The sequence below is a fragment of the Chelon labrosus genome (genome assembly GCF_963514085.1).
Source record: "Chelon labrosus genome assembly, chromosome: 10".
Classification (NCBI taxonomy): Eukaryota; Metazoa; Chordata; class Actinopteri; order Mugiliformes; family Mugilidae; genus Chelon; species Chelon labrosus.
The window spans coordinates 23,447,891-23,472,238 of record NC_140360.1 but is presented as its reverse complement, the minus strand read 5'-3'; the positions used below and the strand labels follow the sequence as shown (position 1 = coordinate 23,472,238).

The 24,348-nt window shown below is 42.8% G+C and overlaps 1 protein-coding gene across 2 annotated transcripts; it reads right to left on the bottom strand.

The window, feature by feature from the left end:
- Positions 1-380: 380 nt before the first annotated feature.
- On the bottom strand, positions 381-24,039 carry agap2 (ArfGAP with GTPase domain, ankyrin repeat and PH domain 2; the record flags this gene model as incomplete). Of its 2 annotated transcripts, XM_084553650.1 has the most annotated exons (19): positions 381-1,677; positions 2,779-3,058; positions 3,982-4,204; positions 4,342-4,432; positions 4,526-4,677; positions 4,972-5,031; positions 5,335-5,469; positions 5,599-5,715; positions 6,629-6,803; positions 7,354-7,458; positions 7,808-7,882; positions 8,021-8,173; positions 11,065-11,183; positions 11,349-11,483; positions 11,991-12,126; positions 12,249-12,334; positions 12,514-12,601; positions 13,567-13,625; positions 16,948-18,076. In XM_084553650.1, 19 exons carry the CDS (start codon positions 18,074-18,076, stop codon positions 1,471-1,473), a joined length of 3,525 nt encoding a protein of 1,174 aa, XP_084409776.1. In that variant the 3' UTR covers positions 381-1,470. The 2 variants fall into 2 exon arrangements, with proteins under 2 accessions (XP_084409776.1, XP_084409777.1); XM_084553651.1 differs by lacking the exons at positions 4,972-5,031; positions 16,948-18,076 and adding an exon at positions 23,526-24,039.
- Between the last annotated feature and the right edge of the window lie 309 nt (positions 24,040-24,348).

Sequence of the window (24,348 nt, the reverse complement as noted above, 5' to 3'; positions counted from 1 at the left end):
TAGTTTGATGGATTAACATGCTAATACTTAATTTACAGTAAAATTTACAATTTTGTTACAAGCTATCCACAAGGGATGATGAATGTTTAAATTTCATGCTGATACATAATCAATGCAAGAGGAAAACTTCAGGGTCATCATATATTACGGTAGTTTATCCAGTCGTTTTGGTAGATATTTCAGTAAATAAGTGAAAACTTTAACCTCTTGGAGACACTAAAGGTAACAAGGGAAGGTCAGAAGAGTTTTCACCGGGGTTTCATCCTCTAGGAACGTGGACACAGAAGAAATTTCACGGCAATCCCTCTAATAGATATTTAACCCTAACCCAAACAAGGATAAAGATGAAGTCAAACACTGGTCCCACACACACACCACAAAATAAAACGTAACAACTAATCCATTAATGCTAATTAAAAAAAGTTTATTGTATTCCCGTAACCATTTGTTTTAGCTCATGAGGGATTTACATGACCCACAAAGTGTCAGACGGACACCTGCAACCGCTTCATACTTCACTGTAAATTCATGGGCGTCGACCTACACAACAGTAACATGAATGTAAAGAAATGTCTTCATGTAGTCTCCCAAATAAAACTCTTGACAAATAGCCACGTGTTTACATAAGTGAAACCATCTGTTTACAGCTTTATGACATGTAGGAGAATAAGAAATTATAAAAGACGATGAAAAAAAACAAACTTGTCAAAACTACCAGTAAGAAACCATTTACAAAATTGAGTCGGGGTTTTCAGTTGTGTCTTCGTTACAGAGATTAACATTAAGGATGTAGTATAGGTACATTTACAGTATATTAAAATCTCAGACCTGTGATCGTAACACTGACATGTTTCATGTTGCATTCTTTTTTTCTAGTCTAAGCAGAATTATCTCTGCTGATTCGTTACTGAAAAACTGTTTATATTGGCCAAACTGACAGGCACACATACAGTAACTAACAACATGACATATTGTAGGTTTAATCTGTAAAGCCAAAGAAAAAAATTATTAGCAGTTTTGGTCCAGTCACAACAAATCTGAATAAAAGCGCCAGCCTCTCGAGGTCTGTCACAACCGTACGACACAGTTAAAATCTGTTGCTTTTCACCATCGTAGCTGGATTATTGCACTTCTTCTGGAGGAAGTGGAACAGAAGCAGCGCGGGAGTCTGCTCTAAGATTTCAGAAGACGGCTACAGTTTTACTTGAGTTATTTTGAAATGAGGTCGACAACAACACAGTATTTCAGCAATATGTCCGGCATCATTGAATAAATCAATTGAATAAATATTGCTTTTAAGTTGTTTGATATGTTGTTCAGTCTTCAGAAACAAATGTTGTGTCCTTTGTACTACTTTATAGTCCTGTCGTTTCGTTATACTACACCCCTCTCCTGTTCCCTTGCTTTAAAAGGTTTCTGAACTATGAGCACCCTCCAGTTCCCCCTCTGTGGCGGCGTCTTCAGTCCACGCTATGTCACCCGCTTCCTGGAGCTGGTTCGACCCAGGCTGGCGGTGCTGGAGCGGCGGGTGAGGACGGGAGTGGCAGGGGCAGGGGCCGCATCGTTGGGACAGCCATGTTGGAGCAGAATATCGATGCAGCCTTTGCTCCCCGTTTTCCTGGCCATCATCATGGCCGTCTGGCCTTGGCCATCTTTCGCTTTCACATCGATTCCGTACTGTGGGGGAAGAGAGGAGAAGACGGAACATGATATTTAAGCCTATTTATAGATTAAGCATTGATTACAGGACAGAACAGTGGGCAGTGAAATGAGGCTCTTTGCTATTTTAACCAAGAAAATTTGGTTTGTTTTCGCTTTCCTTTTACTTTTTTTGTGATTTAGTTTTTTTTTTTTTTTTATTATTGTCTGCTTTTCTTGTCATGTCACAGCAGATAAAAATATCCAGTTTGGGCTGTCCCAAGGGCCCCAAAAGTCAAGTTTAATCCAAGTCTGTCTCTCTACTTAATTTTATTTACTGCAAATCTGTAAGCAAAGATATGTCAGGTCGCAGTCAAGCGTCAACCTCCTGAATGGTTTTTGCTATGTGATAAAGTGCAGTTCTTCAAATGGCCACATGAGGCTGTTTCCAACAGTGAGTCAATACCTATGTAGCTACATTTTAAAATGTCAGCAGCCTGAAAAAAGAATAGTTTTGTTCTCAATGGATATGTATATGTAAGTGTGATTAAGGACTGGCTTAAGGTCACTAGCTGTCTGCTCAGGCATTACTTGATGACCTCAGCTCCACTCACACTCCACCTTCATAGCTAATAAGCAGGGGTTAAACTGAGTCAGGCACTGTTAAGGTGGCAACAACCAAACCACACTAATCTTTAAAACTACTCTTCAGAAAACCTATGGCTGACGTCACGGAGGGTTCATCCATCTTTATGTGGAGTCAATGGTCATAGCACTCTGTGTGAGCCCATTTTTTAAAAGATTCTCAAAGTAATTATCACACAGAAAATGTCTAGCTGTACTCATTTCATACTCTTGAACGAAAACTTGGCTGGACACTAATTGATTGTATCAAAGTATGAAATGCCAGGAAATGTTCAAAAGCTGCTCTCTAGCATATTCAATAATCCTGATCAACAGTCAAAAACATGTTGAGTCACACTGTGAAACTACCAAATCTTCCTCTTCATCAGGTATCAGTGAATTTAGGGTTTAATCGACATTTTTGGCAGTTGCGTTTCTGTCAATAAAACTCTCACTGGTTTCTGGGCAAACAACGACGCTGACATGAACGAGTGTCAATAAAAAGGAGAAACACACCCAGACGAGCAGCTGGGTCATGACCACGTCTCCCAGCTGACAAGCAGCGTGCAGAGCCGTGTGGGGCGACGAAGGCGACCCGGCCGGCCTAGCGTTGATCTGCTCCTTGGTGCTGTGGGCCAGGAGAAGCAGCAGCCTGGGCAGATTTCTCTCAGTCACTGCAGACAGCAGCCACGTCGCCATACTGTCGTCCGGAAGCTGGCTCCCTACTGCCGGCTGAAGGGGCGACACAAACGCCCGCTGTTCATACTTAGCACGAATCCACGACTCTCTCTCCTCTCTAGAAAAACAGAAACACACAGGTATTATTTCACACACGCAGACATCAAGGTAAGGCATAACTAAGTGTCAAATACAAGGCCACTGTTGTGGTTTCAGGCACCAGTCACAGCTACGACAGTCACAATCACAGTTTGTAAATTGAACGAGGTTTCAGACATTCAGGTGCTTGGTGACATTTTAAACAAGGAAAGTGACGGGTTCCCAGATGTTGATTACAACCTTCAGCTGTATGTTAACTCTAGTCAGTACCACTGAATTTAACTTGCACACCTTTAATACTCTGAGGAAGGCTCTATGATAAAACATGCAAGTGTCTTACTATGAAATAAGGATTTAGTACAACTAGTTGCAGACTTTTCCCTCCATTACGGGATTCCTCAAAGACCAATACGAGAGTCTGAGACATCTGAGTTTCAGATTTCTGACGCAGCTCCTAAAATTTTTCATGTGTTTTGGATATTTCTTGACTTAAAAAAGGGCTGAGACTAGATATGAAATCTGCCACCAACTTTCCTATATCCGATCCGATCAGTCAAATTTTCCTGCAGGCACTCAAATGCAACTTTTCTGCCTTCATATTTAGCACTTACAGAATGTGGTTTATAGTGTTGTTAAGCCTGATTATGGCAGCTTTATACAAACCATTCATGCAAACAATTATAAACCTTAAAACCATTACAGCTGTTATGGTAGCAATGATTAAAAGGATGCTTCAGGAAAAGTTGGAATTGGTGACACTTGTTGCTAATGCTATATACGCTATATATAACATATATATATAGTCTATCTGCATCTATCTATAAATGATTGTGGTGGGAAAGCATCAAAACCTACATGTGTCTACAAGAACTGAAACCAGCTTCCGTTTTAAAATCATTCATCAGTTTGAAATGTTTTATCTGCTAATCTGGTTGAACCCACCGTGTTGCCGTGGGCGTGGGTTTGGCTCGGCCCTGGGTGCAGCTCTCCCAGATGCTGTTGGCCATGTGGTTTCCGATGGCGGCCAGTACTTGTGTGAGCTCACCGGGCCAGTCGTCCAAGTCCAGAGAGCGAACACGAGACAGGTGGGTGCCCAAGTTTCGGTGGATCCCTGAGCACTCGATGCAGATCAGTGCACCCAGATTGAGACTGGCCCAGGTGGGATCTGCAGGGTAAGAGAGGAGAGAATAGGAAACCTTCCCTTGGAGGATCTAGTAATACTATAAACAGTGTACAAATGATGAAGAAGAATCATCTTCTGGAGGAAATGTGCATCTGGAGGGGAACCGTGCCGACACTCACTCTGTGCTTCGCAGTCCACACATAGACTGTTGCCTTTGGCGTTTCGGATCGCCTGCAGTGCCACGGCCTCACTCTGACTGCTCCTCCGTGCCTGCAAAACACATTTTAATCATTCATGCGCGTACTTAAAATACACCTCCGTATTTACGTGAATGCAGAAGAGTAACATGTATTGATTAGTGACCTTGTTTCTGCCGCTCTCGCAAGACTGCAGGCTTGCCAGGATCTGGCTTTCTATAGCTGTCACCCAGGAGTCTCTGTCCTCCAGGCTCTGGGCCTCAAAGTGCCATGTCTGTCCAGTGAATGACACGATAATAAAGTCTGCATTCTCTTCTTCTGCAAGAAAAATGGAGGCAGAAGAAACTCCACTCAGATTTGCATGTGTACGGCGCGGCAGCAGCGGATTCATCCATGGAGCATTCAGTCAATGAAGGGAGTGCAAAATTACAAACAAATGCCAAACAGGAGCTTGATGTGAGGTGACAACAGAAAAAAATGTGGGTTGTTAAAATGAAAATGATTTGACTGGGATGGAGATAATGAACCTCAGGCACACAGAAAAGAAAGAAAAGATGTTGCATGTAAATTAGAGCATGGGCTGATTCAAGCTCAATCACCGCCAATTGTTACCTGTCTTATTAATGTTTCTCAAGCTACCAAAGCTCTTTAATTTCCACATTTTGCGTTTGGCTGCAGAGCAAGGGACAAGCACAAGGAAAGGAAAAACAGAGAGAAACCAGTGTTTAGAAAAAGGATTAGGAAAGGACTCAAGACATTTGCTAATTTATATCATTTAGAAGAAAGAGAGGTGAAAGGAGAAGGAAAACTGCACAGGATTTTTTTTTACAGTTCCAAGTTGTTTATAGGAAAAAGCTTTTGTTGAAAATGCCCCCAAAACATACAGTCTTAACATTCTCTCTATTGACTTTAGCATCTGTGTGGTTATATATTCAGGAACAGGAATACTTTCTTTCCTGTTAAAAACTGCTTTACCTTCAGCTTGCCCAGCGGCTGCATCTCCTTTCTGGTTCATGCTCTTCTTCCTCCTGTGCTTCTTCCTGTCACTCATTGGAGATGATTGGCTGGGGTCTTTTCCAGAAAAAGGACTGGCTGTCCCTTCCAGGGTGTCTGACATTTGGCGCAGAAGAAGAATAAATCACACATGACAGCATTGTTTGCCGTTGCTATAGAGCCACAGCCGAAGTGTTTCTGAAGAGGTGGCAATGACTGAAAGGTTTTATTCAGGGTGGTACGTACCGACACTTTGTGCTTTGGCGGACAATGAAGAGGGGCAGCGCTGAAGTCCTCCTTGAGGGGACAAACCACCAGATCGGTCGTCGACCACAGAGAGAGTGGCTGGACACAACTGAGGAACTGAGTAGAGTAGGACATATGATTATGATGTGCAAAGCAAATTAAGTCGTGATCTTTTGGTCTCTGGGTGAGAGAGAGTTAAAGCCTAGGAGAAGGATATAAAAGCTCATTGCTCTTCTATATATATGGCACCCTGAGTACTCATAAAGGTTTGTGTCTCTGAGCAGAAACCAACCTCAGACCACTGGTTTGGTTGAAAAGTACAGAACGGCCCAGATCTAAGGCCCAGAGACACAAACCGACATCAAAGAACTGCCAGCGACAGAGGAGGACTGTGACGTGGCCTCACGTCATCTGTGTCTGGACAAAAGGGTTGTACTGCAACACACCACAAAGACTGCAGCCACTGACACACACGTTCTGCTTCTGAGTGAGAGGAAATAACTCTTGGTCTACATTTATTAATTCTAAATGAACATATTGTTGTGAACATGTTTGTGTATTTAAATGTTCTGATAAGAGGAACCTGTTTCTTCCGTTTGTCCTGTCATGCACGGGTTCTCTAAACTGATTAGCCAATAAGATGGGTCTCTTTAATCCATGCCTCAGAATAAATATAATTCATCTGTATGACCATAACCATGAAAATTTAAAGAATAAAGACGGTGATATTCTACTGTTATTGTCACCTGTAAAAATACCACAAAAATACCAAAATAGTACCTGAAAAATGCACTTATAATATGATTTGCTTAAAACTACAGGGATCTGCTGTCTTTTATAATTTACATCTACAGGAACTAATAGGCTTGGGACACAAGACTATGGGCAGGAGTAAATCTGGAATATTATTGGTTTCGGCCTCTTAATGAAATGTCTTCACAGTAAGAAACCCTAGAATAGACCAACCTTATTTTCAAAAATGAAAAACTGACAAGTATGGACAGTCTCTATGGTACGTAAGGAGTAGTACCTGTGCCGGTGCTATCAGCAGCTGGCAGCTCTTTACTCAGTCCATTAACTCCAGCACCTGGGGGGACAGGTGAGGGGCCCGCAGGTGCGACCGCTCTTGGAGGACGTTTGCCAGGAACTTTAACCGTCACACGGAGCAGGTCGATTTCCTTTCCGTGGTTATTCTGCATGTAGTCCTGAAAATGACAAAACAGCGCACATTATTACAGATCACTCTAGTGTGTGTGTGGACCGCACTATGTTGCCTTTAAAGTGAACTTGTGGTTATGACATTGCAAGTCATGTGCACAAAATGTTGCAAGTGGCAACGTCAGCTGTTAGTCGCGAGTGAGCTTTTCAAGCTATGACCACATAACTTAATGTTGGGAACGCAAAGGCATAATGTGAAGATGAGAGTGTCAACATTGTCCTCTGTATTTGGGCTAAAATTGTGTTTCAGTATTTAACGTTGTCCCTAAAAAAAAGCATTTAGTTAGCTCTAAAAGTGTTCTGTTAGCCTATTATTACCTGCACCAGTTTATGCTGTAAATGTCAGTGTTTGCTGCCAGGAAATAAATTAATGATCACTGAAAAAAAACTTCAAAGCATCTGTCTGAAATGAACCTCAGCTTTAAGTGGAGTTACATCTGAAAAACTGCAGCTATTTTCTGCCCACTGAAAACCCCTCTTGTTGCTGCTTCTCTGTGTTTTACTGCTGTATTGATCCGTGCTGTAGTGTTCTCTTACACTGGAGCTGGAGTGGTAAGACAGTGTGCCATTGTTGGACAGGGTGACGTATTTCTTCTTCCATTCCTTGTTCAGAGAGCTCCCGCTTCTCTTCCACAGGATGCTCTGTCGAAAACAACAGAGGTCACACAACGAACAGCAGCTCTGAATCTGCCTAAATTTAGAGTCAGCACAACGATCCCTTCAAAGTGTGGCTGCGTAACAGAAAGAGTATGGTGACAACAGCTGAGAGCATTTATATTAATAGAACACCCTTGAGAAAGGTTGGAAAGGATGAAACAACAGAAACAACAGATTTTTATGCTGCTTATGTAAGATGAAATAAATAGACAAGTGCATTTTTGTTCCTGGCTAGTTTCTGATGAGGGACTTGGCACATATTACTGTGCTGCAAGCAAACTCTAGTTTGTAAATACCCACATCACTGAATATTTATTGTAATGTTAAACCCAACCTGTTTGATCGGAACGCCCCGCTGGCTGCTTGCGTCTCCTTTGGCATCACCAGCTTTTTTGTCCGTGTCCCGGTTCTGAAACGGATCAGGAAAGTGTTTATAGCCGCACACAGTTTCAGCCGGGGGAGTCTCAGAGGGATGAATGGAGTGAAATGATAGTGAGGTGACAGGAAACTAAGAGGTGTGAGACACCAGTAGTTGGCGACGACTGACCTTGAAGAGGGAGGGCCGTCTGGGGATGCCCTTCATAGCACGTGAGTTGACACTGCCTCCCCCCTCTCCCTGTGCAACCCGCAGCTCTCTGTGACCCACCACAGGGGTGGAGGGGAGGGAGTAGGCGTAGCCACTACTCTGGCCATTACTGGCCTGAGAGGAGGAGGAGGAGGATGGATTGCGGGAGGACAGCAGGGTCAGGAGATCAGGATGCAGACGGAGATGGGAATGGAGGAGTGCGGGAGGAGATGGAGAGAGTGAGCATGAGTTGAAACAGATGAAACAGATTTACTAAATGTGGGTGGTGATCGACAGCATGATTTCATCAGTTGTCGATCACCGTGATTGGCCGTGATACTCATGGAGCGGAGATGGATTTAGAGGAAATGGTCCTGGAAATGATGTGGACATATGATTTTAACGTTTATGTTCTCTTCCTCAAGATGAATTCCATCAAAACTACAAACAGAGAGCTCCGCATTGTTACTTTCATTCAGTAAATCCTTCTTAAAGTCCAGTGACGGAGGACACACTTAGATATTTTACTGCGTTTAAAATGTTGCCTAAGTAAAGGAATGTAAGTAAAATAAGGAAAACACATTAAATGTAAAAGTACATAAAAAAGTGTCTTGATCTATATAATCAGATCCATTAATTTGCCTGCACTTATGTAGTAGCAGGAAGTAGATTATTTTCTTTATTAATTAATTACTAATCAGTAAGTTAATAGCATGGTAGTACAGTTGCAAGTTTGCAATTTGGGATGGTGCTAGATGTGAAGTTTGGGAGTCACTTATTATTATTATTTTTTTTCATTTTGAGGGGAAATAAATAAATATGTACAGTATACCAGATTCATTGTAATACATCAAAGAAATTGTTGAGATGTTTCAGCCTGGACTGTCTGGCTGCTAGCAGAGCACAAACAAATCTGATTAGCAAGATATCAGACAGATATCAGGGTCACTGTTTGACAAAAAGGAAAGAAAAGACTATCATTGTGAATTAAACGCCAGCCTAGCAACAACGGAGCACATCTACGTCCTATTTTCACACGAGGTCTTACATAATGTCTGTCTAGACGGGGAAAAACCGTGTTTATGCAAACTGCAGAGTAACAATAACTGCTGAGCAAGTTTCACACCTGACAGTATTTGGATTCACTGTTCTGCTTTTTGCTCCTATCCTGTGGTGAGTTTACAGGAGATACAATCAAAGGTCAGAGTCTTTGTTATATTTTTTACTGGCTGTGGGATATAAACTATTCAGTGGGGAAACAGAAGTATGTACATTTATTCATTTAATTACAACTTGAAGGTACTTTTTTGATTCATGCCAGGGACTTAAAACGCCTGGCATTGTTAGATGATAAATAATGACACCCAAAAGTACACCAAATAAAACATTGAATAATCTCTGCTGCCTGAATGCTGTTTAATAATAATCCTAACATACACCGCAGGTCAAAAGACACATTTTGACTTGAGGGCTTGATGAGGTATTTTTAATAGTGATCTAAAGACATAAAACACAACTTTATACACAGTGTTATGGACATTATGAATATGAATATGAAAGTGAAAATGATATGTGCATGTTATGTGAAAAAATTTGCTAACAACAGTAGTCCAAAGCATCTTGTGACTAACAGATGTAATTGTATGATTAAATGTGTGGTTTGAGATTTAATCACAAAAACTTTCAGCTCTAAAATGAGCTTCCAGTTTCTGAGAGAGTTAAATCTAGCGGCCAGTGTGCAGTGTCGGGATTTTTGGGACTCTTTCCGAGTTATTACAACTCTAGAAAGAGTAATTTGCCCCTATTACACAAAATGAGGTGTTTTAGAGTTTTAGAGTAGCTTTAGTTATGTAGTGTGGATTTGGCTCTAGCTAGATAAATTGAACTTGACATTGTGAGGAGCCCCTCAGTAGGCAGTTTTTGTTGTATTGTACAATTATTTATCCATACTGGGATACAGCACCATACTTGGTTAGGTTTTCTTTTTTTATTATTATTATTATTATAACCACCAGTGAATTCACCAGCCTAGCTTTTTCTTGGTCCAGCTGTAGTTTTAAAAGAATACTGTTTTTCAATTTTAAGATAATTTTGCCATTTTGTCTGTATTTGGTACAGGTCTGAGGCGGTGATCTTTCCTCCATTACCCTCCACCTTATTTCAGCTCAAGGTTTGAAAAAGACTAAGCAAAGTGTCTGCTGAGAAGCTCAGAAGTACCTTGACGTATTTAAAAAAGGTGGGTTCATCATTTTTTTTCTCTTTTTTCTATTTAGCCTTATATTTGACTGTAAAATGTCAACTGTTAAGAAACATTAAGATTTTAAATGTACCATGTCTTTTAAGAGGAAAGTGTTTTTTAATCCTTTAAACTATTAGTAGTATTGTGACTTGTGAAGAAGGGGCTGTCAGGGGTTGATTCATGTCAGGGCTGCAGTGGTATCCTTACTCAACACTTTTTTATGTAATTTTTACACTAGGTTAGGACCACGTGTTTACTGACTTAGTGTTAAAATTGACTCTGTAGGTGTTACTAGAACAAACTTGCTAAATTTACTGTGTAGCAAGTCGATAAAGCTTCACTCTGATTTGATAGGTTGCACAGCTTTGCACAACTAAAATCTGTCTGCAGCACTTTAACTATCTTAGACATCTGTTCTCTTAGACCACAGTTTATCTGTGAGTATATACAATATATGTACATCCGCACCAAACACAGCCTTCAGCCTAAATTCAGATAAAGTTTGAGCTCTGTGAGGAACGACATGGTCAACTGAAAATCTGAAAATGAGATGTGGATCGGTCCCAAGACAATCAGTTTCAGTTTGGTTACTATGGTTTTTAAACACGTGTAATACACAACGGGTGAGTTCACTGATCACTTACAAACATAGATTAAGGTATCCGGTAACTCTGAGAGATAATGAAGATAAAGCTGGAGTAATTTAGAAGTTTAACATGTGCTACTTTGTTCGTTTTGTAGTGTGTGGGTAAATAAAAGCTACAGTTGTTATGGTGTGGTGTTGTACCTGTCCAGGGAATGATGCTGATCCGGGCGTGGAGCCTCCAGAGTGACTGGGCGAGTTGGGCAGAGACTTGCATGCCTGCAGCGCTGCCTGCCTCTTCTGAGCCACAATCTTCTGGGCAGCTAAAAAAAAACACACAGCAGCCGTTCAAGTCTTTTACTTCACTGGCTCACAGTGATATGTGTCTGTTTAAAGCATTCAGGATTATAGCGTTTCCTGGAGAATCACAACTCTAAACCTGTGTTGTGCGCGTACTGATTGCAGTGATAAAATCTGAATCAGCTCACCCTCTGAAAAGACTCGATCAACGTTGAACCCGTAGGTGGCGCAGGTCTCATAGAACAGCGAGTGGCGCACATCAATACACAGCTGTCTGGCCCTCTGGTCCTCAATCACACGAGGGTTTGTGCTACTGATTTTATCTGAATGAACAAACAAGATCAGAAAACAGAAGGCTGTAAATTAAGATGCTGACTGAAGACATGCACAGGTTTTTCCAAGTGGCAACTACCGGGACTGAAAGTGAAGTAAACATGGAAGCGCAGTGTTTGTACGGCCTGGTACAAACATGGTTATGGTTTTTACTGCTCATTTCTCCATTCTTGACAAGGAGGGTGCATTTTTATATAACTATATAACCATTTAAACTTTATCCAGACTTTATGTTATGCATAAATAAGGGTGTGGCTGCTTTGAGTGACAGGTGGATTCCCTCAGAGGTTGCTAGCTGTCTGACTAGGTGTCAGACTAGGTGCTTTACCTCTTTGACCATTTTGAATTGGCCAAGAGTTAGGTGGAGTCAGGCTCTGCCAAGACTGTTTCTGCCAAGACTATTCGACAGTGACATTGTTTGTTATCCAGTTGAGAGATGTGTCGTCTCAGAACATATAAATGTTCATGTCTCTGATCCAAGTGATTTGTTCGCTGACCTTGCGTGCCGACCACTATGATTGGGATGTCTGAGCGGTGGGCGGACAGCTGGCTGTAGCGCTCGTAGAGCTCCTGGAAACTGGCTTCATTCTCCAGACTGAAGACCAGGATCACTGCATCGACCCAGCTGCTGAACTGGATGAGGGAAGAGGAGGGAGACGTTAGCTCAGTGCTGACGGACGATGAAGTCTGCAGGTGTTGCATGCTAACCACTCTGTCAAGCACATGCACATATATACAGTGGCACAAATAAGCACCTGTGCATCAGGTGGTCCAGCTTCCTCTCGGATCAGTAATAAATGACTCTGACCGTCCACCAGCACTTCCTTTTTATATCTGCCACCTGACGAGGGAAAAGACAGTGACAGACAGGTTATTTAGCAGCTTGACAGGCCATGCATGAAGACATATCACACTGCTGACTGCACAGAGTACGCCCAGTCGTCTCTCCGAATAATATTAAATACAAGAAGAAAAAGACACTTTTTGAACAGGGTTATTTTTTATTTTCTATTTTTTTACCGTCAGGCTTCTCGATTGCCGTATAACTGCCTGTGATGTATTTGTTCACCAGCGCCGACTTGCCGCTTTTCTGGCTTCCCAGAATGCCCTGAGAGAAGAAGGAGGGAAATATTTCACAAAGAAGTTAATTCAGGGTCAGCAGTCATGCACATTCTCAGCGCAGTGTATCAAATATAACTCTGAACTAAATGAAAGCACATTCAAAGCACACTTTCAGTTCCTCTGCTGAATATGTTGTGGTTCCTTTTAGTCATTGTATCATGTCTGTCACTGGATCTATCATTTCTACTGTTAGACTGCTGTTCTGTTTAGTCAGTCAATCTATAGACGCCGTTGGAAAACATATTCTGACAAAATGCTCTAAAAATATTTAATTTCAAGTAAAAGTCCTTTGGTGAAAAAAAAATATACTTGAGCTGAAGTATTTTCACAAGTTCCTCTTAACAAAACTGATTAATTAATTAAATTATTATTAAACAAGCTTTACTTTGCCCCATCAGTTATGGCATTTTTAAAGAAGTCCTGAAGTCTTCAAAGGCGACTTCTTTTTATGCATGCAAAATTTAAAAAGTATCTAGACTAGGTCTGTAGTTTCAGGTTGATTTACTCAAGCGTTACTCAACCATATCTAGTGACCGTGCATCCGCCATGGTCCACTTGTGAGAATCTCTCGAGGGATTAGAAACTCTGATTACGCACATCTGACTTGATTATGACTTTGGCTCTAAGCACTGATTAAGTCCTGCAAAATAGTTGAAATTAACTCCACTCTAGCCAGCTACAAGTGACTATTATTTTTTGTAATACTTCTTGTAATGCTGCCTTATCTCGTTTGAGTGTATTCAGCCTGAAAGGATTACCTACAGACACTACCCAGGGATAACATAGAGTCACTTTAAAATTACTTTAATCATCTAACATCACTACAAATTTGACATAAAACTCTTTTCTGTGTGTATTGTGTTGCTTTAAGTTTGCATTCTTAATAAAAGAACTGTGAGTAAATGGAATAAATTGCGGAGAGTGAGCGGTGACCGTCCACTTTTCCCTCACCAGTCTCAGCTCGGGGATGGATCTGCTCAGGGTCCATTCTTGGCTGTTGGCGATATTTACTAGAATGAGACAGACAGAGACAAACCATCAGAGAGAGATTCATCATTTTGATCCTGGACAGTAAAAGGTGCAGCCATTTTAATGGCCTGTGGAGGAGCAGTAGATCACACAGCCACTGCGTGACGGGTGGCACGTGCGGCCTTGCAGGTCGCCTTAATGAATGTAACCTTTCATTCACAGCAGGGCAGGCAGGCAGGGTGAAACCACACCGCTCGTTATCCACTTTGCCTCCCTCGTGCTGTAAGTGACGGACAGCCGTGTGTTTCACTAAAACTTAAATCAGTTAAAGGGCCTAAATTATTTATTTTTTATTGATTGGACTGACTTTTGCTCAGAATTACTCAGAAATACTACTCTAAAAGTTAAAATAACATCTAATCCCCATCACTGAATCTAAAATTATTATTATTTTTTCCATTAACTGATTGATTATTTAGCTTGTGAAATGTCAAAAAAGTAGTGAATGAATGTCCACCTAGAGGAAAAGTAGATCAAAATGTCTGGTTAAACCTAAAAAAGAAAACGGCTAGAAACTACTGGGAAAATCAAACTGCTCATCTAGAATTATTTTGCTGTTGAACAACTCAGTTAATTTTCTGACTGCTGTCAGCTCTAAAATAATCTGAGGCAACTCTGTGAATAAAACCACATAAATGTTCCCAGGGGTCAGTTTGCTCACAGCTCTGTTGACAACCCTATACTGTACAAAAGAGGTGGCGTGCCCCCATTGTGATGTGATGCTAACACCCGGACACCCAGCTGTAGCTTCAGAGTGATAAGAGGGAAGAAAGGGAAAGATAATAAGATAGAATCAGGAAACTAACACGCCAACACACAAATGTTAAAATGGTGATATTAAGTAGGCGTAATGCCGGGGTTGTGATCTTATTTAGCATGTTAGTAAATTAGTAGTAGTACAGCAGGGCTGATGGCTGAATGTCATTAGTTTTTGTGTGTGTTAAAACATAGTAGTGGGCAAACTAAGATTTGAATTGGGTGACAGTGGTAGAAGAAAAGTCACAAATGTTCTGGCAGTCTGTCAAATAGTTGAAGAAACGTTTGATTCTTAATTCTTGATTCTCGTCCTGCCAAACTACCAAGTGGATGTTGAAATGCTTCACTGAATGATTCAAAAATATTCATTCTTGATACAAAATAGGACAGGATTCATTATCTGGGGAGTTTTTATCAAATATCCGTTTCTTCTAAAAGTCAGCCACACGTCTAATTCTTCTATAATCATTAGCATCGTTTTACCCAAAAAGTCATTTTCAAAATCACTACTTGTTAGAGGACTGGAATAAAGTGACTGACTACAAGTACTCTCTAGTATTCCTAGAGAGACACTGATGTAGTTTGAAAGGAGGGTCAACTGAAGCCACATTTTGGGATCCCACATTCAAACCGCAAGCCTGCGTAGCTGCTGAGGACCACAAATTGAATTTTAATCTGTCCAACAGTGAGATGTTTCAGTCGCAATCCAAGAGCGGCCCAGCAGTGTCCTGTCCGCCTTTTGTCTTTTCTAATGAATAAGAATAATTAATCAGAAAATACAAAAGGGGGGAAAGAAAAAACTAGAGAAAGACAACAGAGGACACCGGGAGGATTTGGCAGACAAGAGTAGCAGACATAGTGCCCGCTGTCCTCAGTGTGAATGTGTGATGTGTCCTTCAAAAACAGATGATGATTAAACTCGAGCCTGGGTCTAAATCTACAGAGTGTCCAGGCCAACAGCACCACACAGATGCAGCCGGTGATGATGCCTTTCAGATGAGAAAAAAGGGGCTCACACATGAGCTGCCGCTGCGGGCAGCTCCCTGGGAAAAAGGGCAGCTCCTACCACACACACACACACACACACACACAGACACTGACTCAGAGCTGTCTTTATGGCCGGCTGCTGGTGCCAGAAGTGATCAGACAGTGTGATCCTTCTGCTGCATCGACACACAGATTTCTATGGAAAGCCAATTATCCACACTCCCTGCTCCAAACCAATCATGGGTGATCCACTACAACCCCGGTCTGCAGCTTGTAGCTGACATCCAAAACCTGCCACATTTCCAACTTCATTCTGTTTTGGGGAATTTTGTCACAATCCTCCAAACCATGTGTCAATGCACAGTTACACACACATACACACAGACACACACACACACACCTCCTCCACCCCTCTGTTTCATCAGGCTCTGCCTCTGTAGCAGCAGCAGAGGCAGGCAGTCCTGCCGGTTGCCATGGCAACACTTCCTCCTGCCACATGTATGTGTGTATGAATGTGTGTGTGTGTGTGTGTGTGTGCGGTCGACGGGGCTAGTCTCACTACTTGAGTGAATCTACAGTGTGCATGTGTAACAGTGTGAATACACAATGAGTGAATGAATACATAAAACACACACTCGCTCTGTCTTTGAGCAAACGTATTTGTGAAAGCACTGTTGTGCGCTGCAGCCGTCGACACGCACTGTAAAGGAAGTAGCGGCAACGTTAAATCACAACCAACAGTCGTGCATCTTAAAAACCCACATGTATGCTTTCACTGTGAGTTTAAATGGAAGCTGACAGAAACAAAGACGCTGAGAGGGAAGAAAAAAAAAAAAGAAGCCCCATATAGAAGCAGAACATGCAGTGGGTGGAACATCAAAGATGGGATTAGAAATGTTCTTGATTGGTTGTGGATCCTTACTTCCAATTTTGACGTGGGTGAACAAATATCGCCTCACCTCTTTTCAACCGTTCTAGCACTAAGGATATAAAGCCGAGGCAAAAATGTGCTGGAGCAATCCATCTGTGGTCGTGCCTCCAGCTCCTCTCCCCTTTGGCTTCATTATGAGATTTAAACCCATGCTGGGAATGCTACTTAACAGTGTCTGTGTGGGGTGTGAGAGTCCATGTGTGTGAGTGCAGATTACCCTACAGCGGTGTGAAATCGGCCTGCGCTCTGAGGGGAATTAGATTAAGACAGTCCAAGACGATTCTATTGTCAATTCTCACATCAAAGAACTTCATCTGTCATCAATTTGCTGTCGCACATGGCTTCAGGAGAATGTTTCTCGACATGTGACGGTATTATATTCTGTAAATGTGTTCTGCGTGGGGTTCTTTAAAAAGATCAACCCCACCCAACCCCCTGCCCTGATTCATTTTAAACGGATGCCTCTGCACAGATGGAGGAGCCACACTCTGATAAATGTCTGGCAAGGGACTGCAGACAGGAGTGTCTCTGATAATGGTTTGTTGTCGTGTTAAGTCATCATGAAGGCTGGATTTAGGGTTCAGTGGGTGACAGTGATGCTGTGTGTGTGTATGTTTGTGACCTCCTACCTTCCTCTTCACTGGAGTCTCTCTGTATATAGACAGGAGGCGCTGTGGACGATGACCCTGCTGCCCCTGAACTGCTCTTTGTGAAAATGCCACTGATGAACTTGAGCATCTTTCTGTCCTTAGCGGATCCGCGCTGGCCCTGCTGTGCTTGCTGGGCTTCTCTGACCAGCCCGAGGTCTTCAGAGAGGCTGTTCAGGTCACTGTTATCCAGCGTGCGGCTTTTACCTTTTCGTGCCGGTTTGGGGGCCTGGGTAGGAGGTGCAGGAAGGGACGCTGAACCTGTCTTTAGTCTCTCCTTTCTGGGCATGTCTCTCATCACTGCAGCCATGCCCCCTCCAATCTCCAGGGGTAATCCAGCTTGAGTCTCATCCCTCCATCCTTCAGGCCGGCTCGCCTCAGCCCAGGAGGCCCTGCAGGGGCCCGGTGAGCGCGGCATCACGCGGCAGTCCTTGCGATCAAGGCTCTGGGCAGAGGTAGGGCTGCGTTCTCTACCCTCCCTTGAGTCGCGACCTCGGGTGGCCACGCTGCTGTGAGACTTCAGCAGACTCACAGGTCGCTGCCCGGCTGGACGGATAGGAAGGCTGGTCCTCGTTGGGGTGCGGCTGGGCTCGACCACCTCCATTGGTGGTGTTGTGGTCAGTGATGGAGACCTGCATTGCTTTCCCTCTGGGGTGGCAAGCGCCTTCTCAACTATGTCCGCAGACTTTGTCTTTTGAATTGTCACTCTCTCTGCAGGTAAGGGGATTGAGAGGTTGCATGGTGGCTTTTCACTGCCTTTACACAGGACATCAACACTGGAGGGCAGTTTATCTTTCAGGGGGCTCAGGGGTTTTCTCTCTCCATCCTTGAGATCATCCGTGCCCCCTTTCACGGCAGCAGCATCTTCAGCTATTTGTGGTTTTCCTAAAACCACTCCAGCTCCATTCTCAGCCCGTGAAGGAGCTTCAACTTCAGCCTCCGCTTTCACCCTGGCCCCTTCTCCCGCACTTCCTCCTGGTCCAGCCTCCAACTCCCTCCCCTGGGTGCTGTTTTTGGCCTCCCCTCCATTCTCCTCCACAGCCTCTACCTTGACCAGGGTGAGGGAAATGAGGTAGGTGGTGCGTTGCTGCAGGGCGCCGCCTCCACTCATGTGGTCAGGCTTCAGTGGACACACAGTAAATGAATGAAACCAGTCAGAGGAACACGAACAACTGACAGTTCGTCCGTGTGTTGGGATGTGAAAGAATCTGACGGCACGACAAAGTCAAAAAACTTACAAGGAGGGAGATTAAGTTTCTCCTTAGACGACACAACAGCAGAGCGACTGCTGGTTTCATCCATCCCCCAATCCCTTCTTCTTTGTTTCGGATTTTAATTTCAGTCACAGATTTCTTTGCTGACCGTAATTGTCATTTCTCTGGGATACAGAAACGTAATCCACTCTTACTGACAGCCTGCAGCACACTGTCAAAGCAGTCTAAGCAGCTCTTTTGTCCCTACAGCAAATTAAAATCTGTACACTGTATGCAGCTGCTGAGACAAATGAATTATGGTGATGGTAATTATTTACTTGACCTTATTTTATGAGCAGCACCCCACATGTTGTTCAGTCCTTCCTCTTCACTGACAGCATACACCTTGATTCAGCTGATAATAAGAACAGTCCCGCATCATACGTCATTAAGAATGTGAAAAGGTGAAGTCTTTAAAAATTCTCTGGTGTCACCCTAAAGCAGCATGGCACAGTCCACACAGAGCTGAATGCAATCCGGTCCAGATCATGGGCTCTCATTGCAAGCCTCACATGTGTGTAGATAGCAGCATCCATTCAGAGGGCGGCAGGAAGGCAGGCAGCCTCACGGAGAAACACAGGAAGGACACTGATGAGGGCTGGAGGGGATCAGGAGGAGAAGCCAACGGAAGCCCGGGCCCGGATATCTGGGGATGCATGACCGAGTGAGGGCGCGTCCGGCCATCACGCCCCTCTCTCTGTCTCCTGGGCTGTCCGTGTCCTCTGAGCGCATCAGGCGTTGAGCATGACAACAAGGCGCCAGCACAGAGGAGCCGCTGAGGCGAGTCACTGCTCAAACAGCTCCCCGACTGCCTCTGAAGCCTTTCCGACAGAGACACCGTTGCACAGGTTCACGGAGTCCAAAGCACATGACACACACACACACACATGCACACACCCTCACACATGCACAGCTCGTCTCTCTTCAACTCTGCGTTTCTCTCTCGTGCTCTCACAAACACACTGATAGGAATCTCCAATGTCCCTCCCTCTACATGCCCCTCCTTGTTCCAATAGGCAATCCATACAATGCAGAAGGATCCTGCTTCTCCTCTTTCCCTTCCCCTCCTTTATTTCCTCTCTCTCTCTCTCTGTTTCTATTGCTGCTCTTCTCAGACTGTGCATGGTCCTTGCTCTTTATTGCTCATCCTATCCCATCCCCTCCCCTCCATCTTTCTCCCTGTGTGCCGGAGAGGAGGGGGGAGGCAGTGGGTAACGGTTGGTGGTAAAGCAGCAGTGCACACACAAGCCGGACCTGCTAAACGATGGGAGACCGCAGGAGAAAAGATCAGTGGCAAGGAGAGGCGAGTAGACAGGGTTAGTTAGGAATGACAAAGAGTTAAAAAAACAAAACAAAAAAAAAGATGGATGCATGGGCAGAGTCTGTTTTCCAAGAGTCTGTCTCATTTATTCAGCTGCCAGAATAATTTCATCAGGACCATTCATCTGTCTTCAGCTGTCTATTTTTATTTGTGTGCTCACGAATGTGTGTATTCATGTGTGTGGCTCTGTGTGGCTCCTCCTCAGTTGGAGGCTTGGCTTGTTTGTTGCTAAGGTGTTACAATCTTCCTGGCTCTGGTGGCACAATCATCTCCTCCATGTCCTTCCTCCTCCTCCTCCTCCTCCTCCTCCTCTGCCTTTGGTACAGTCTGTATCGCAATTGCTCCCAGGATATCAAAATGGTGTTTCTGTGCATGTGTGTGTGAGTGAAAGAGATTTCCTGTGAGTATATTGATCTGAGTCTATTGCTTAATACGGCATGTGTTCATTAGCAGAAGTGGGTAAGCTCTGGGTTCACAGCATGAACCAGGCAATAGCATGAGAGGGCAAGTGTACAGCAGACATCAGTATTTAGCTGCAGAATGCAGGTTAGTGATAATAATAGAAATAATTAACCACATATGTTATTGTTTGCTGTTTGAATGAAGATATTTTGTGTGCTTTTTAAGATCTAGTAAATCATATGAAACAGTGACAACAGAGCACATTACAAATACAATTTAAATTGAAAAATTCATCCAGGTTTCCCATCAAATGTCATATGAAATGCAATCCATTGTTCAAAACTGGAAAATACTACTTTATAATAATGCAAGAAGAAAAGCATTTAACCATATATATGTATATATACGATTGTCAAATTAATTATCCAGACCATGTAGCAAAATCACAAGAGGAACTGCAGCAACAATGCTTTGTGCAACAACAGAAACACCGCAGCAAACATGATTACACATCTATCACTGGAGTTATTACAGGGAGCAATTTCGTGTTAATTACTCTCTGATTAAAAAAAAAATGCCTGATGTAAAATCAGCGGATGTCTGTCCCCACAGTGCACCACTCTCAGTCTCCCACCATCAGCCCATAATACAGGATGTGACTGTCCACCTGCTCAGCCTGCTCCCCCTCCTCTCCACAGTCAGTGAGAGGGCAATAACTACTCACACTGAATACAAAAGACCTCTGACAACCGCTTTTGGCTCAAGGGGAAAACACACGACCTGAGAGGAGTGACGGTCGCAGCCTCCAACACGGAGTAGAGTTATGAATAAAAGGTGCCGGACAGGCAGATAGAGCTAAACCGCTTTTTAAAAATCTAAGCACTCTCCCATGGTACTGACGTTATGTTACGTAGAATTTGTTTTTAACGAGTGCGAGAACATGACATACCCGTGTGATTTAAAGCGCACGTAAGGTTGCTGCAGTTTGCACAACGGTGAGTCTTATTATTGAGAAACAGACACCACCACATTTAACAGCAACACATGCACAAAAAAAAACCTAAAAGAACTCTTTTACATGCATGCATACAACGCTCCCTTTAATAGTCACACACACGCTGATACTGATGGGTGGTTGTTGTCAAATGGGTAGTGGCCAAGGGTTGTGGTCATGCTGGATGATTTTTCATTTCTCCTTCACTCTGAGCTGCCCTCACTATCTTTCCCGCCTCCACCTCTCACTCTACTGCCATGCTGCAGTGAACACCATACCAGTCAGATTCACATTTAAATGTCTTGATTTAGCACCCAGGAGCCCCTCACCATTTTCTCCCTCCTCCTCCTCTCTCTTTTTTCTGCATTCCTTGGCACACAGTCAGTCGACCACATCCCTCTCACTTATTAAGTCCAAAGGAGAGGTGGCTTCCTTTTTAGCACCAGTGAACTCTACACACACACAGAACCAGGCCCCACCGAGGATACACAGGCTTTGATCCTCACTACAGCACCGACGCTACAGCAGAGTAATTATACAAAAAAATTTGTTTGAATATTTTTACACACTGAGGATACTGAGAGTGTGTCATGATCTGCCAGATCCTAAAAAGATCTCAAAGCTCATCAAAATCCATCAGGGACCTGACTGACCTTCAGTTCACAGACACACAAAGTAACAGGCCAACGGATGATAAAATCAAAAGGTAAACTGATGTCTCCGGAGTTGGAAAGTGCATTAGCTCGATTACTTCCAATCATACGTCTACATTTAACGCTGATTAAAGAAGCTAGCCAAACCAAATATGCAACTTAAATGCGTAACTGATACTAGATATTTTTTGAAGGTAATGCTAAAGATAGCAAGCTAATAGCAATAGATACCTACATGGAGAACTGTAAGTAGCTACCTAGACTAATGTTGCTGTTTTTTGTTTTGGCAGCTAATTACTTAAACCTAATGTTAAAGCTAGTAAACTATGAGCCCAACCAATCTTTTTGTTTTGAGGCTCATTAGTGTATGCTAATCTTATAGCTAGCAAGCTAAGACCACCGCAGATCTCTGGAGGGAATATATAACTTGTTAGCTAGAAAGCTAACAGTTATTTTTTTGATGGCCACTTAGTTAATGCTAATGCTGAAGCTATAAAGCTAAGAGCAGACACAGTGTGAGGGAAGATTCTTCAGCTTGCTGGATATAAAGAGTTTATTTTTTGTTTTGAAGGCTAATTGAATTGTGCGAATGTTATAGCTAGTAAGCTAAGAGCACAGCTGACAATCTATAATGAAAATGTGTCCGCTAAAAGTTACAAATAATTCTTCATCAAGAAAATAAATTGCACATAAGTAACATCAAGAACAACCTAGATTTGAGACAGCTGGACTACGTGAAGTTCCAGAGGTACATACTCACTTTAGGACATGGTCTTCACTGCCCCAAGTCACTACTGTCCAGAGTCAGACCCTAATTGAAACTTATCCCTCATCTGCAAGATGTTTTTTCACTTTAGCACAGTGAGAGGCAGCAGTTCATTTTATATACACTCTGTGGGTGTTACTATTAGCCGCTCACAGACATATGGGACATCTTGAAAGATGTCACAAACCAAAAGTGATGAGAAACATTGATTTCAGTCACAAACCAAAAGTGATGAGAAACATTGATTTCAGTTTTAACAACTTTAAATGTCAATATAAATGTAAAATCTCAACTGGGAAAATATCTACCTATCCATCCATTTATACTGACTGATCCTTATGTAAATGTAGTGAGAGATACTTTCCACCATTTTGTATTGAGAGTACTTTAACTGCATTTTAAGGATGGCTCTAATTCTGAATGCAGGACTTTTGCATGTAACAGTATATTGTTACATTGTGATATTGGTAGTTAGATGGTATGAGTTCTTCAACCTTTGGACCTCTCCTTTTCTGCTTCAACGTAAAAAGGTTTCCGATGAAGCGGAAACACGCAGGGAGTTCAGCAGTAACACATTGTGTCACATTAACAAGAAACGGTGGGAAGTAGAGATATGAGGAAATGATGTAAAACGTATCAGCTTCAAATGTAAAGGACCTGTTTGTCTGAAAGGAAGTGGCTTTGAGGGCAGTTGCAGATTGGCAGACAGGAAGTAGGCCGCACAGCAGGTTTCATCCTGCTGCCATGGCGATGGCGGATGAGGGATGTCGCCATTGGTTGCCCCTGTCCAGAGGCTGACTGATAAATAAATGCCACTACATAGCAGCTGCTGGAAGGTGAATTTTTGCCCTCGGTGTGAAACGAGCATACAAATTAACATCTCTTCCCCGTAAATACGCACCAAGTGACACAGGAAGCAGAGAGGAAGATATCAATCGCATGAACTATCTTGTACCCACACACCCCACCAATAAAGCTGATGAAAAGAACAACTAGGGTTTATATAAGATTTTTCCCGTACATCATATCATGACATACATTGAATAGCGCGCCATGTTAATATAACAACTAGTTAAGTACCTTACCAGTTTGCTGTACAGGTAACTTAAAAAGATACAATGAACCAAAATTAGTCAGAAAGAGCCGGTGAACTTAAGAAAGCTGAGCTTACCTTGAATACTGGTGAGGTAAACTTTAAGACCAGAGCGCAGCTGTTTATCCTCCACCCTTTCGAATTGCTTTGAAAGTCTGTTGATTGCACTCTGAAGAGACTCATGCCTCTTGATCTCTGCTTTTATTGCAGCTGAGTTCACCGATTTACTGTTGCTGTTCATCCTGACGCATGGATCGGTTTTTAAACTGAAGCAAAGAGCTGCTTCAGCCCATTTGAATTCCTGGTTTTACGTTCCACGAGAAGAACTCGAACTTAAGACACATATGCAGCAGAAAAAGAAGTGAAGGCAGTTTAGGGTGTCTCTCTCTCTCTTTCTAGACCACAAAAGTCGGATCACGACAGCGCGTCTGTGTTTCCTCTGCAGGTTTGAACTGAACTGAATACACTTCCTTATTTCAAACCAAACCGTTCACTACGAGGCAGCTCTGGCTGCTGTGGTGTCACGGCATTAAAAAGTCGTCTTACGCTACCATATCTCAAATAACTGCAACTGATATAAAACATAACAATCTAAGACACTATTATCACAGTTTGCGTATTTTAGTGTCACATTGTTTCTAGATTAGAGGAACTCTGTCATTGCTTTGTTGAGAGGTTGGCCTATATGAGCAAATGTCCACTGCTGTGATAGAAACATATGGAGAGAATTGATAACTATTTACCAAGTCGCTGCTTTTTGTGAAACTACTTTATTGTATTAGTTCTGCTGCTGTTTGATGTTTCCAGCATTGATACTGTCCTTGGATCAAAGACCCAATTTTAAAGTACTCATTGTAACATGCGGCAAAAGTTCAGGAAAGCCCGGTATTCACGTAAAAAT